At 39.8% G+C, this 13,187-nt stretch overlaps 1 protein-coding gene across 3 annotated transcripts in view; it reads right to left on the reverse strand.

Annotated features, from left to right (window-relative positions):
- Window positions 1-13,187, reverse strand: part of AZI2 (5-azacytidine induced 2) — a 38,929-nt gene that overhangs the window by 17,500 nt on the left and 8,242 nt on the right. For all 3 annotated transcript variants that reach the window (XR_007924458.3, XM_017346753.4, XM_017346754.4), the window contains exons 2-5: window positions 5,106-5,326; window positions 2,933-3,058; window positions 2,387-2,486; window positions 923-1,071 (exon numbers count right to left, since the gene is read on the reverse strand). Coding sequence is in view for 2 of the 3 variants with exons in the window: in XM_017346753.4 (XP_017202242.1) it covers window positions 923-1,071; window positions 2,387-2,486; window positions 2,933-3,058; window positions 5,106-5,321 (591 nt within the window). In the remaining variant the exon portion in view is untranslated. The remainder of the gene's footprint in view (window positions 1-922; window positions 1,072-2,386; window positions 2,487-2,932; window positions 3,059-5,105; window positions 5,327-13,187) is intronic.

A 13,187-nucleotide genomic window follows, 5' to 3' on the forward strand; every position in this document is an offset into this window, starting at 1 on the left:
TTACAGAAACTAAGTTTAAAAGCTAGAAACATTCCTATCATTATATAAGCAAAATCACAATAATGTGACAGGTTTTCAATTCTATGGTAATACTTATTATACCCTTATGTTTAAAAAGCTACCAAATTAAGTAGATGGTATACACAATTAAATTCACTTCAGATGCAGATCTTTTCTTGATATCATCTGAAAAGATGCCTCTCAATGACTGTGGCAATTAAGCTTGTGGAACAGGATGCTAGAAGCCTTTGAAGGAATTGTGGTGTGTGGCCAAAAGTTCAAAGCTGGGAAAATTAACTTCAGATGTCAAGATTTTTTTTTTTGGCTCTAACAAAATTAACTAATTTTCAGTGTTTCCCCTTTATCATGGCTGAAGGCTCCAAAGTGAGTTCTCACTGCCCAGTGCAGAGAAACTTATTTGGTCAAGATCAAGGCAGAATGCTATATAATTTTTAATGCTTGATTCATTCATATCCTCTAATAAAAACTGCATTATAGAAGAAAGAAATGTCAGTTCATTCTAAGGACACCTGGAATTCACAGATAGTGAATATAGGAAGTAATTCCTTTTTCAGGTAGTAGCTTCCTGGTGGTGGCTTCCCAGAGGAACATGAAATAGGAAACACAGTTCCTTACTAATGTTGGAACACTCCAGTGGGCAAAATAGCTTTTTTAAAAATTCTTAAGAAAAAAAAAAGTCTTTTTAAAAAAAGCAAAATTAGGTCACTCTGAGATCAGGGTTTAAGTGCATAGGGTATCCAATTTAGAAGAAATGATTAAAGGGGAAGGTAAATTTTTCAGGGAATGTGAATATTCCCTAAGTAGCTCCAACTTACATTAACTCAGTGGTTTATTACTTAGTTATAAATTAACATATCATGAACAAAAATACTGAATTTGTCAATTTAATATTCTGCAGTACCGTTTGCTTGGCCTTTTGTAGTTCTATTTTGAGATTGCTACATTCTTTCCTCATCAATTCCAGCTCCTTTTCCAAACCATGGATCTTCAGGTCACAGTTCAATTTTTCCACCTCCCAGTTTGATGAAGGAGAATTTAAATTCCTCATCACTACAAAAAGGATTGACACAGATATTGTTATCTTTGCCTTGTACATTGACTGCAATTCTAAAAAGTCTGTTGGTAAAATGTAGATAACAGAAAAAATATAAAACATATATACCCATCAGTAATTTTTAAAATTCAGTAATTGCTTTAAAAGATCTATAGTTGGGGCCGGTGCTGTGGCATAGCAGGTAAAGCCACCGCCTGCAGTGCTGGCATCCCATGTGGATGCCGGTTCGAGTCCTGCCTACTCCACTTCTGATCCTGCTCTCTGCTGTGGCCTGGGAAAACAGAAGATGGCCCAAGTCCTTGAGATCCTGCGCCTGCGTGGGAGACCCGGAAGAAGCTCCTGGCTCCAGACTGGAACAGCTCTGGCCGTCTCAGCCAATTGAGGAGTGAACCAGTGTATGGAAAACCTCTCTGTGTAACTCTGACTTTCAAATAAATAGATAAATCTTTTAAAAAAAATCTATACTAATGAATAAGGATCTAGCCATCTTGTTTTAGAAAATATTAATCACTCTATTCCCAATTTTCTATTTAAGGCAAAAATCTGTCAATTGCCAGTTTTAAAATATAACACACGAATCCAGCATATGCTAAAATTGTTGGCAGGTCAATAATCTATTTTGCATGTGTAACAATTAAACAGTGACAAAAATAGTAAACTGAGCTCAGCTAACCTGGTCTTCTCAGAAAGTATAAAGATCTATCAATAGGCCTAGAACACATGATGTCAGGACAATTTTATTCATATTCACTTCATAGAATATAACACAATTGGATACTGCTTTATTCCTGATTTAGTACCTCAGTCTCTCAACCTACAAAAAGCCCAATTCTGCCATGCTATGAAAGCTCATCTCTATTTCCTATAAGATCTCTGAGAGGTCTACTCCTTAGCTTGTCTCACCAGAGTTTTCATGGGAACAGGCTATCAACCATATGTCCCAACACTAACGTTCTACTCCAACATCTCATCTGCATCTCTTAACAATATTCAGAAAAAAAGAAAAAAGAAAGAACTCTAACTACTCCATGACAAGATAGGGGTTTTACTTCTTTTTTCCTTTACTTCATCACAAACTAGCCCTGAATAAAAGCCATCAAATCTTTTCTAGGAAAAGTGTAATTTACAACTAAGGATATGTTAAAAGGATCTGATACTGTGTAAAAGCCAAACAGTAATTAACATAAGCCTAAACATTAAAAACTCATGTTAGGGTCTCGGCACACAGATAGAAAACTGATAATGTATATAACACATAATGGAAAAATGTACTATTTTTGTTAGAATATTTATAACAAGTAAGTGGCATACCCTGCTGAGTTTCCACTTCTGTTCTTAGCTGGAGGAGTTCTACTTCTTTTGATTGTAGTTGTTCGTTCAACACTTTCAGAGATTCAGAGTTGTCTTTATTCTAGTTAAGTAGGAAAAATGTCAAATTATATTCAATAAAATCTACCGGTTGATATAAATCTTAATTTTCAAGTAGATACCAAAAAAAATTCTCATTCTAATCCTTAAAGGCAAGGTGTGAAAATGAACTGTGTTTCTAACTAATCTCTTTTTCCAAACTGGTACATTATTATTCACTGGCTTTTCTTCTTTTGTTAAACTAATTCTACCACATCATAATTTTTCAAAATAAGTTAGTGGTGTTAGATGTATTTTAAGCTCTAAACAACATTACATACTAAGTACTTATTAAGTATAGAAATGTTATAGATATAAAACATTTTCAATTTACCTTACCCACGTGTAGTTTAAGTTTTTAAAATTCAACTTCATTTCTAATTTTAAACCTCTTGAAAGAGAAAACTCATTTGTAATATACAGATACCATTCTTTTTAAAATCAACTTACCATTTTATCCAATTTGTTCTTCAAATTATCTCTATCAATGCAAACCTCTCGATATGCATGATAGGCCTTATTTACTTGTTCTCGTCCCACAGAACTTGTTTCTTCATCGAATCGAGCCCCTATTAGCTAGTGGAAATCAAAAGAGAAAGCTTCAGAAAGTTATCTACAGTAAAAAAATAAGCCAGTCTTTTGATGGCTGCACATCTTACCTTAATCATTATAATTCAGGGATAGAGGCTGGACTATAATTAAATGAACATTTCATTTTTAATTAAATTAGCCTTTACAGATTAAGAAAGGAAAAGAATACAGAGTTATCTTTAAAAGCCTCCTATTGGGGCCATCGCTGTGGCGCAGTGGGTTAAGGCCCCAGCCTGCAGCGCCGGAATCCCACATGGGTGCCAGTTTGAGTCTTGGCTGCTCTTCTTCCGATCTAGCTCTCTGCTGTGGCCTGGGAAAGCAGTGGGGGATGCGCGTGGGAGACCCGGAAGAAGCTCCCTGGCTCTTGGCTTTGGATCAGCTCAGCTCTGGCAGTTGTAGTCATTTGGGGAATGTACTAACAGAATGGAAGACCTTTCTCTCTCTCTGGCTGTACTTCTCTCTCTGTAACTCTTTCAAATAAACAAAATGAATCTTTAAAAAAAAAAAAAAGGCCTTCTATTCTTTTACTTAGTCACTATTTTACACTTCATACTTATAACACACTAATTCATTGCACTACAACACAGTACACAACAATATTTTTTTTTTTTTTTTTTTTTTACAGGCAGAGTGGACAGTGAGAGAGAGACAGAGAGAAAGGTCTTCCTTTGCCATTGGTTCACCCTCCAATGGCTGCTGCAGCCGGCGCGCTGCGGCCGGTGCACCACGCTGATCCGATGGCAGGAGCCAGGTACTTATCCTGGTCTCCCATGGGGTGCAGGGCCCAAGCACCTGGGCCATCCTCCACTGCACTCCCTGGCCACAGCAGAGAGCTGGCCTGGAAGAGGGGCAACCGGGACAGAATCCAGCACCCCAAACCAGGACTAGAACCCGGTGTGCCGGTGCCGCAAGGCGGAGGAATAGCCTAGTGAGCCGCGGCGCCAGCCCACAATATTCTTTTGAAATACCAGTTTTCTAAGTCAGTCATAACTCCCACCATCAGAAACAGTATCAAAGCATACTTTACTTTTTAAAGAATAGAAATATTAGTTAATTGAATCTTACATATTATTTCAGAATAAGAATTACTGGGTTAGTAGGTCACAAAATACAGAAATATTTGCAATATAAACTGTACATCAAATGTAATTTGTACATCTTTAAATACAGGTATGAGCTCCAAAATGTTACCTTCTTTCTGTATCCTAATATGTTACATATTTACTTAACCACCACTATAATTCAGAAGCTTCATATGAATGCAAAGAAATTACGGTTACCTTTATAACTCACTCTCCTCCACTTAACTCCCCTAACAGAATCAAACTACCAAACTCCATTTTTGATTATTTTACTACAGGATAATTTCCTTTGCAGCTAAGAATTCATTTTCACTACTGTCTGTGGAACCTGCTGTTTGTAAAATATGAACAATCTGATCTGAAGAAATATAAACTAAGTTAAAACTTTAAAACTCAAAAATAAATGCATAATTGAGAAGGATGTCTCAATATACAAAGCTAACCATATCTGGTGACTTAGGAGTGTCCACATATTACATGTAAGTTAAACAGAGGACATTAATTTCAAATCATTATGCCTAATATGTGTGTTAATAAAACAATGTTGAGGAAATTAAGACTCTGGTCCTTGTGATGACTATTAGAACAATATTTCAAAAGTTTTCTCCTTTGACATTTAATTTCCTTTGTTGATATCCATTATTTCTTCTGTACAAACCTGAAAACTCTGAATAAAATACACACAGTTAAGTAAGGCAAACTGGAAAGAGCAGGAAGGAAAATATTTGGAATATAATTTTTCAAATTTTAATTTCTATTCTATAAACATTCACTAAGAACATGGTATGTAAAACACAGTCTGACTATAATACCCAGAGTTTTGAGATTAACAGTGAATTATCCCTGGAAATTTAATTACAACTATGGAAGACAGAAAAGTATTTAAAATATCAAATGCTTTGAATCATTCTTTATATCATAAAACATATAAAGGTAGAAGCTAAAATTACCTTTTCTTCCAAAAACCTTATTCTTTTCTTCAAGAGAGAGTTCTCCTTTTCTGAATCTTTAAGTCGTTTTTTGATATCTTCATATGCAGTGACAAGGGCAAAATGTGAAGCAACAGATTCATCTCCTGCATATATTGAGACTGGAGTCACTGGATCTCTCCTATGGGCTTTCTCATGATTCAGAATGCAAATATCATCTTCTACGAGTGCATCCATGACAGCTATTTAAAAGAACAAAAGAAAAATACAACTGTCTCACTGAATAAACAAATAGGAAAAAGATTGTGATCGAGACAATGCTTTTAAAACATCTATTCCCAAGGCAGAAATTGTAGCACAGTGAGCCAAGCTTGTTTGAGTCCCCACTGCTCCACTTCTGTTCCAGCTCCCTGCTAATGCTCCTGGGAAAGCAGAGGCAGATTGCCTGACTACATGGCCCTCTGCCACCCACTGGGGAGACTTGGGAAGAGTTCTGAGGTCCTGTTTGTGTCATCTGAGGAATGAATTACCTCACTGGATCTCTTTCTCTCTCACTGAGGTCTGGTCTCTCTCTGTACCTCTGCCTTTCACATAAATAAATCATTTTTAAAAAGAAAAACAATATCTCCTATTTCAGTTGGAGGCAGTGTACATACTGGTTAAACACTGACTCTGCAACCAGACTACCTGGAGTTCTAATCCAAGCTCTAACATTTTAGCGTTGGTGTGACTTTAGGAAAGTTGTTTAACCACTTTAACCTCAGTTTCCTTATTTACAGTGTATAGGAAATAATAGCATCTATGTCACAGTTTAAGATTACTAAACAAATTAGTATCTATAAAGGACTTAAGTTCTATGAAAACCTGATACAATACCACTTTCATTAAAAGAATAGAATTTTTGGAGCCAGCACGGTGACTCAGCAGGTTAAAGCTGCAGCCTGTAGGACCTGCAAACAGTATGGGCACTGGTTCAAGTTCTGGCTGCTCCACTTCCTATCCAGCTCCCTGCTAATGTGCCTGGGAAAACAGCAGAGAATGGCCCAAATCCTTGGGCCTCTGCACCCATGTGAGAGACCCGAACAAGTTCCTGGCTACTGGCTTTGGCTGGCTCAGTCCCAGTTATTGTTGCCATTTGGGGAGTGAACCAGCAGATGGAAGATCTTTCTGTATCTCTCCTTCTATCTCTTTGTAACTCTGCCTCTCAAATAATTAAGTAAGTCTTTAAAAAAAAAAAAAAAAGGAATCAGAGGTTTTAGACATTTCATTACCATGTATTTTTTCCTCATCAGCATTTCTACTAAGATTAATATCAAGTTTATAGCTTCCAAAGTTAGAAGTTTTTAAAAGTTCTTGTGTATAATCCACTACAACATATTAAAGAAGTTTTACAGCACTCTGCCCTCAGAATCAGCCCCTAAGGCATTCGGATCTGGATCAAAAGCCCATGAGAGCATTTCAGGCATGGAAAGATGACATTGTGGCAAAAATTGTTCTGCACGAAAGATCTCTTTGAGTCAGACCCCAGTGCAAAGAAGGGGCCAGCAAAGAAGGATGTACTTTTCTCTGAAGGGGGAGAACTTTCACTTTGCGTATGGCCTGGTCTAAAACCGACAGTCTGTAGACTCAAAAAACATGCATAGCCTTGGCAGTTCATGTCAAGAGCCTTGGGTGATCATTGACATCATAAATAAGAGTGTCAGTTGTTAAATCAACAACAGAGTCACTGTGCACTTGCTCTCCATGTTGGACCTTTGTCCTTAATGAGGTGTACTATGAGAATTAATGGTAAAATTTGTCTTCAAACTGTGTTTTATACTTTTTCTGTGTGGGTGCAAATAGTTGAAATCTGTACTTAGTAGAGAATTGGTCTTCTGTATATAAATTCAATTCAAAAAGAATCTTAATGGAAAATGGAATGGGAGATGGGAGTAGGAGGTGAAATGGGGTGTAGAAGGGTGGGAATGGGGGAGGAGACTAAAAGCTGTACATATGAAATCTATTCATTAAATAAAACCTTCAAAAAAGTTTTAATGCAGACTCTACTATAATCTCTCTATTCTAATAATTGATTGATTCTTGTGTATTCATAAGAGAAAACAAATGAATTGACATTTGAGTGCCCAATATGTCCCAGTACCACCCATTCTTTCAATGTTATTCACTTAATTATACAACAATTTCATGAGATATGTTTCTTCTGTTTTATAGGCATGCTTTGATAGGTAAAGTATTTTGCCCAGTAAAGGTTACAGAGTATTAGCTCTTTAGAGGCAGAGGCTATGATCATCTTGCTCATCATTATGTTCCCAACTCATCACAGGTGGTGTTTCCCCATCTCAGAGCTGTATTTCTGGAAAACACTCTTAAGAGAGACTGAATAAAACTTTTAAGTCCTAGGGAAGAACAGGTTAAGAAGGACCACATGCTATGTCAAAGAACCTAAAAAATCCCTTCAAATAGTTTTTAGTTTAAAATAATATAGCATTCCAAGTAAGGACTATCAATGGAATTTCCTGTATCTTTACAGCAATTAATTACTAAACTAGTAATTGATGCTTCATGGAATTTTTTAACTATCCCTTGCTTGAAATAAAAATGTAGTTCCTTACCAGTATCAGTCACTGTTCAAGAGCATTGTAGATGAAAACACCTGAAGTAGAAGGGATTTAAGTAATTTTTCCAAACTAACAGAGTAAGTGAAGAGTTAAGATACTATGAAGGCCAGCGCCGCGGCTCAACAGGCTAATCCTCTGCCTGTGGTGCTGGCACACCAGGTTCTAGGCCCAGTTGGGGTGCCGGATTCTGTCCCTGTTGCTCTTCTTCCAGTCCAGCTCTCTGCTGTGGCCCGGGAGGACAGTGGAGGATGGCCCAAGTGCTTGGGCCCTGCACCCCATGGGAGACCAGGAGAAGCTCCTCATTCCTGGCTTCGGATCAGTACAGTGTGCCGGCCGTAGCGGCAATTGGAGGGTGAACCAACAGAAAAGGAAGACCTTCTCTCTCTCTCTCACTGTCCACTCTGCCTGTCCAAAAAAATAATAAAAAAAAAAACCTATGAAAAACAATTTGAGTGCAGGATCCAGGTTTCACTTTGCTTGCCTTCCTCTAAAGCTGCAGATTTTCTTTCTGTTCTAGTCAATGTCTATAAAGTTTGTATGCTTTATTTCAGACAACATTTCCATTAACATATTTATTAGTGGTACTGGTTTGGTATTTATGTAAGTCTGGTCTTCTGTCACTATATAGTTGCTTTTCTAATTTCATAACTAAAAACCTTCCAGTTAGTCTAAGCTAAAGCCACGGTTAGGAACAATGCAGGCAGGCATACATGATAAAATTGATTAGGTTTGTGAGCTGGAATACCGCGCCTTCATCATGCCCCTGTGTGACCTCATGCCCCTACCTGGCCACGCCTGTGTGCCCACTGGCCAACCAAGCTAATTAACCATTCCCCTTTGGAAGTGGATTAAAAGCCTGGGACATGGTGTGCCCCTTCTCTTCCTCTTTTTTGGCCCTTTTATCTTCTGGTCTTTTGCCAGTGTGGACCCCTGCTGCCCTGTGCCTCCAGGGCGTGTGGCTTTCGGGTCACCAGCCTCATGCTTCCTGGCCTGCGTGCTCCTCCACGTGGCTGTCTCCTGGTACTTGGTATGAATCCAGATTTATCTCTCTTTTAGATAAGGGCCCTCATTCTCCTATGAATCTTTCTCACTGAATAAAAAGCTTAAAACATATGATGCTGCCTTGATCATTTATGCCAGTATTCAGAATTCTTCTCTGAATATTAGGCAAGAACCCACACTTAGGTCAGATACAAAAGGTTCTGGTAAAGTATGGCAATAAGGTCCTCCTGACACCAGACCTTGAAACTCATGAGCAGCCCATCTCTCCAGGGGACTTGGTCCTATAAAAACCTGAAAGGATCTCCTTCAGATCAGTTACAGTCCCAGTGGAAGGGACCCTACCAGGTACTGCTGAGCACACCTACTTCAGCAAAATTACAGGGCGTTCCAAGCTGGGTACATTTGTCAAGGATTAAACTTCCACCTCTTAGGTTCCACAGGTGAATCCAACATACATTTGCTTATTCCTGTGAGCCAACTGAAGATCTTAAATACCTCTTCAAAATGCAAAAAGGTAAGTAAAGCTCTTGTCTTAGCCAAGCCAAAATGCTATACTTTAGTGCTTAGCTAGTATACATACCTCTTCTTTTGATTCTTTCTGGGAGCTATTATTGGCCGAAGGACTCCTTAGTGGGTTCCTCAATGGCAAAGAGTCAAAGTCCGAAAGAGTGATATGAAACTGATTTTAAAAACCTGACCTTCGCTCTGGGTAATCTAGCTTACACCTCAGGCCGGCTTCTGCAGCAAGCCCTGGCTTCAGTAGACTCCCTCTCCAGGAATAGTTATGGACAATAGAAAGGCCTTAGAATACATATTAATAGAACAAGGGAGAATGTGAGCAATGATTAATGGAATCTGCCACCTTTACTCAAATAATACCATGTTCACAGAGAAGGACATCAAAGCCCTCTATGCTCAAGCTAAATGGTTTTACAGTCTATATAGGGGCAGCCTAATACCACCTACTGTCTGGGAGATGGCTTGACATGCTCTTTCCATTTTAAGGGACACACCAGTTGCGTTTGGGGTTATTCCAATTTTGCTCATGTTAACTGACAAACTTATGTTTCAGAACCCAACAACTTCTGAGAGCAATGATGACCATGTAGGGGACACAGACATTGGCAGTGACTGAAAGAGCTCCAGCGCATGAAACTAACTTGTTAGATGAGATAGGCAGAGATTTCCGGATCAAGGACAGGCAGGGCCTATGCTCCAAATAAGCAGGAAGCAGCTACAGAAGAGATGATGACTCTATGCCCATTAACATCTTTTAAGATTAAGGTCTGCAGTCTCGGAGGGGGGAATGATGTAGGCAGGCATACAGGCTAAAACTGATTAGGTTTGTGAGCTGGAAGACCATGCCTTTGCCACACCCCTGTGTGACCTCATGTTCCTACCTGACCACACCTGGGCACCCACCTGCCCCCCAGACCATGTAATCACTCCCCTTTGAAAAATATATAAAAGGCAAAGAGTGCCCTCAAAAATCACTCTCTGACACTGCTTCACTGCTCATGATAAGCTGTGGATAGCTGCTCAAAACACTTGCTAGACGTGGCTTTTGGCCTGCTTTCTGCTTGGTATGGACTCCAACCTAATTTCCAGACTTTCCCTTCTCCTTAGATTAAACTAACATCCTCACTCTCCTATGCATCTTTCTCACTGAATAAAAAGCTTAAAACTTATCATGCTGCCTCGTTCATTTATGCAGGTATTTAGAATTCTTCTCTAAATATTAGGCAAGAACCCATGAAGGCTAGTTAATATTGAGAATTTCTTAATAAGCACATGGTGATATCATATGGCAGCCCATATTCCAGCGTCAGGAATGTCTAAGTGATTTGTGTTTATCCAGGATTATAGGAAAAGTAAGCAAGAATAAATGTACATATTGCAAGTCTTAAGTGTGTGAAACCTGCCACCCATTCAAATTTCAACACCAAATTAAAATTTTCTCACCACACAAGACTACTCCTACTCTTCAGTTAAAGTTCAAGGCTAGGGGCTGGCGCTGTGGCCTAGCAGGTAAACCCACCACCTGCAGTGCCAGCATTCCATATGGGCACCAGTTTGAGACCCGGCTGCTCCACTGCCAATCCAGCTCTCTGCTATGGCCTGGGAAAACAATAGAAGATGGCCCAAGCCCTTGGGCCCCTGCACCCACATAGGATACCTGGAAGAAGCTCCTGGCTTCGGATTGGCACAGCTCCAGCAGTTGCAGCCAATTGGGGAGTGAACCAGGGATGGAGGACCTCTCTGCCTCTCCTTCTCTAACTCTTTCAAATAAATAATCTTAAAAAAAGAAAGTTAAGCATAGCTTATGCTACACACAGCATCACAAAGAAATGGCAGATGGGCTGGCATTGTGGCGTAGCAGGTTAAACCACTTTCTGCAACACCAGCATCCCAAATGGAAGCCATTTTGAGTCCAAGCTGCTCCATTTGTGACCCAGCTCCCTGCTAATGCACCAAGGAAAGTGGTGGAAGATGGCCCAAGAGCTTGGGCCCCTACACCCATGTGGGAGATCCAGATGATTTGGCCTGGCCCAGCCCTGGCCGTTGAAAATAAATAAATAAATAAATAAATGGTAGATTCTCATAAACCACAATTAACTCACACTGCTTCTGATGCAAACTGTGCTTTCTTCTAATGATAAACAGCTTAAATTTTCTTTCTCTAAACCAGTTTTTATCTCCGGATCAACTTTACTCCAAAATAACAGCAAACATCACTCCAATCATGCTGCTGTTTGAAAAGTATGGGTTATTCCCATTCCACAAACTACAAATATGCTTATGTATCTCCATGTCAGATTCTTCTTCATTTTTTCAGATTAATCTTATTTATCTGAAAGGCAGAGAGAAAGAGATCTGTTTTTGCATTCCCAAATGGCCACAATGACTGGCTGGGCCAGGCCAGATCCAGGAGCCAGAACTCCATCTGGGTCTCCCAGTTGAGCCATAAGGGCCCAGGAACTTTGGAGATCTTCCACTGCTTTCTCAGGCACATAAGCAGAGAGCTGGATCAGAAGCAGAGAATTCGGGACACGAACTTGTGCTGTGACAGGGGATTCTAGCTTTCCAAGCAGCTGCTTAACCTGCTTAACCTATTGTGCCATGACACTGGCTCCCACCTAAGATTCTTACACAAGGGGCAAGAATTGGGCTTAGGCAGACACATGAGATGCCGACATCCCCTATCAGAATACTTGGGTTTGAGTCCCACATCCGATTCGGATCAACCTTCCTACTAATGCACACCCTGAAAGGCAGCAGATGACGGCTCAAGTACTTGGGTCCTTGCTACCCAGATGGAAGACCCAGAGTGAGTTCCAGACTCCTGGATTCACTTTGGCCTCACCCTCATTTTTGCAGGCATCTGGGGGATGAACCAGGAGATGGAAGACCTCTGTTTCTGTCTCTTCCAAATAAAATGAAAATACCAAAAAGAATTCTTATACATAAACCCATAATACAGAATAAGAATAGAAAGCTAGTTTAATAAGGTAAAGTTGTGTAAATATTAGACATCGAATTAAATAACTTAATATTCAATCAAATGGATAGGATTTATTCATTTTTCCTCCTAAAGAAGAAATAACTGCTCTACAAAGCTAAAATAGATGTTCCACAGTTTGTATACTTTAAGGATCAGAGTCCATGCACTTTCACTTTACAAACTTTTAATTAGTCACGTGATCCCCCCCCTTTTTTTTAATCAAGAAACAGACACTTGTGAAGAAAAATTGTTAATTCTACTATTAAAGTAGGTAATAGGGGGCCGGTGCTGTGGTGCAGTGGGTTAAAGCCACGGCTGCTTCTCTTCTGATCCAGCTCTCTGTTACGGCCTGGGAAAGCAGTGGAAGATGGCCCAAGTCCTTGGGCCCCTGCACCCACGTGGGAGACCTGGAAGAAGGTCCTAGCTCCTGATCAGCGCAGCTCTGGCCGTTGCTGCCATCTGGGAAGTAAACCAGAGGACAGAAGACTTCTGTCTCTACCTCTCTGTGTAACTGTTTTTCAAATAAATCTTTTTTTAAAAAAAGTAGGTAATATATTTGAAATAGTACAAAACGACACAGGGATTAGGGAATGAATAAGAGGAATGGTTCTCAAAGAAGGTACCACAAAAGATAAATGAGCCCTAGGCAAAAAAGGTACTTATTTTCATTAAACTTACTGTACTTAAGTCTTCAGTTTGTTATCCTCCAGCAGAGGAAACAAGCTCAAAGTCCTGAGAGGGTGTGGGGAGGAGGGTTGAGAAGAAACACAGGCAGTGACATTGAAAGGACAAGATACGGGGCCAGCATTGTGGCACAGTGGTTTAAGCTGCTGCCTGCAATGCAAGCATCCTGTTTGGGCATAGGTTCCTCTCCTGGCTGCTTCACTTCCAATCCACCTCCTTGCTAATACACCAGAGTACTTGGGCTTCTGCCACTCACATGGGAGAATTGGATGGAGTTCCAGGTTTCTGGCTTAAATC

The sequence above is a fragment of the Oryctolagus cuniculus genome, chromosome 4 (assembly GCF_051225735.1).
Source record: "Oryctolagus cuniculus isolate XC-2025 breed Fujian yellow rabbit chromosome 4, ASM5122573v1, whole genome shotgun sequence".
NCBI lineage: Eukaryota > Metazoa > Chordata > Mammalia > Lagomorpha > Leporidae > Oryctolagus > Oryctolagus cuniculus.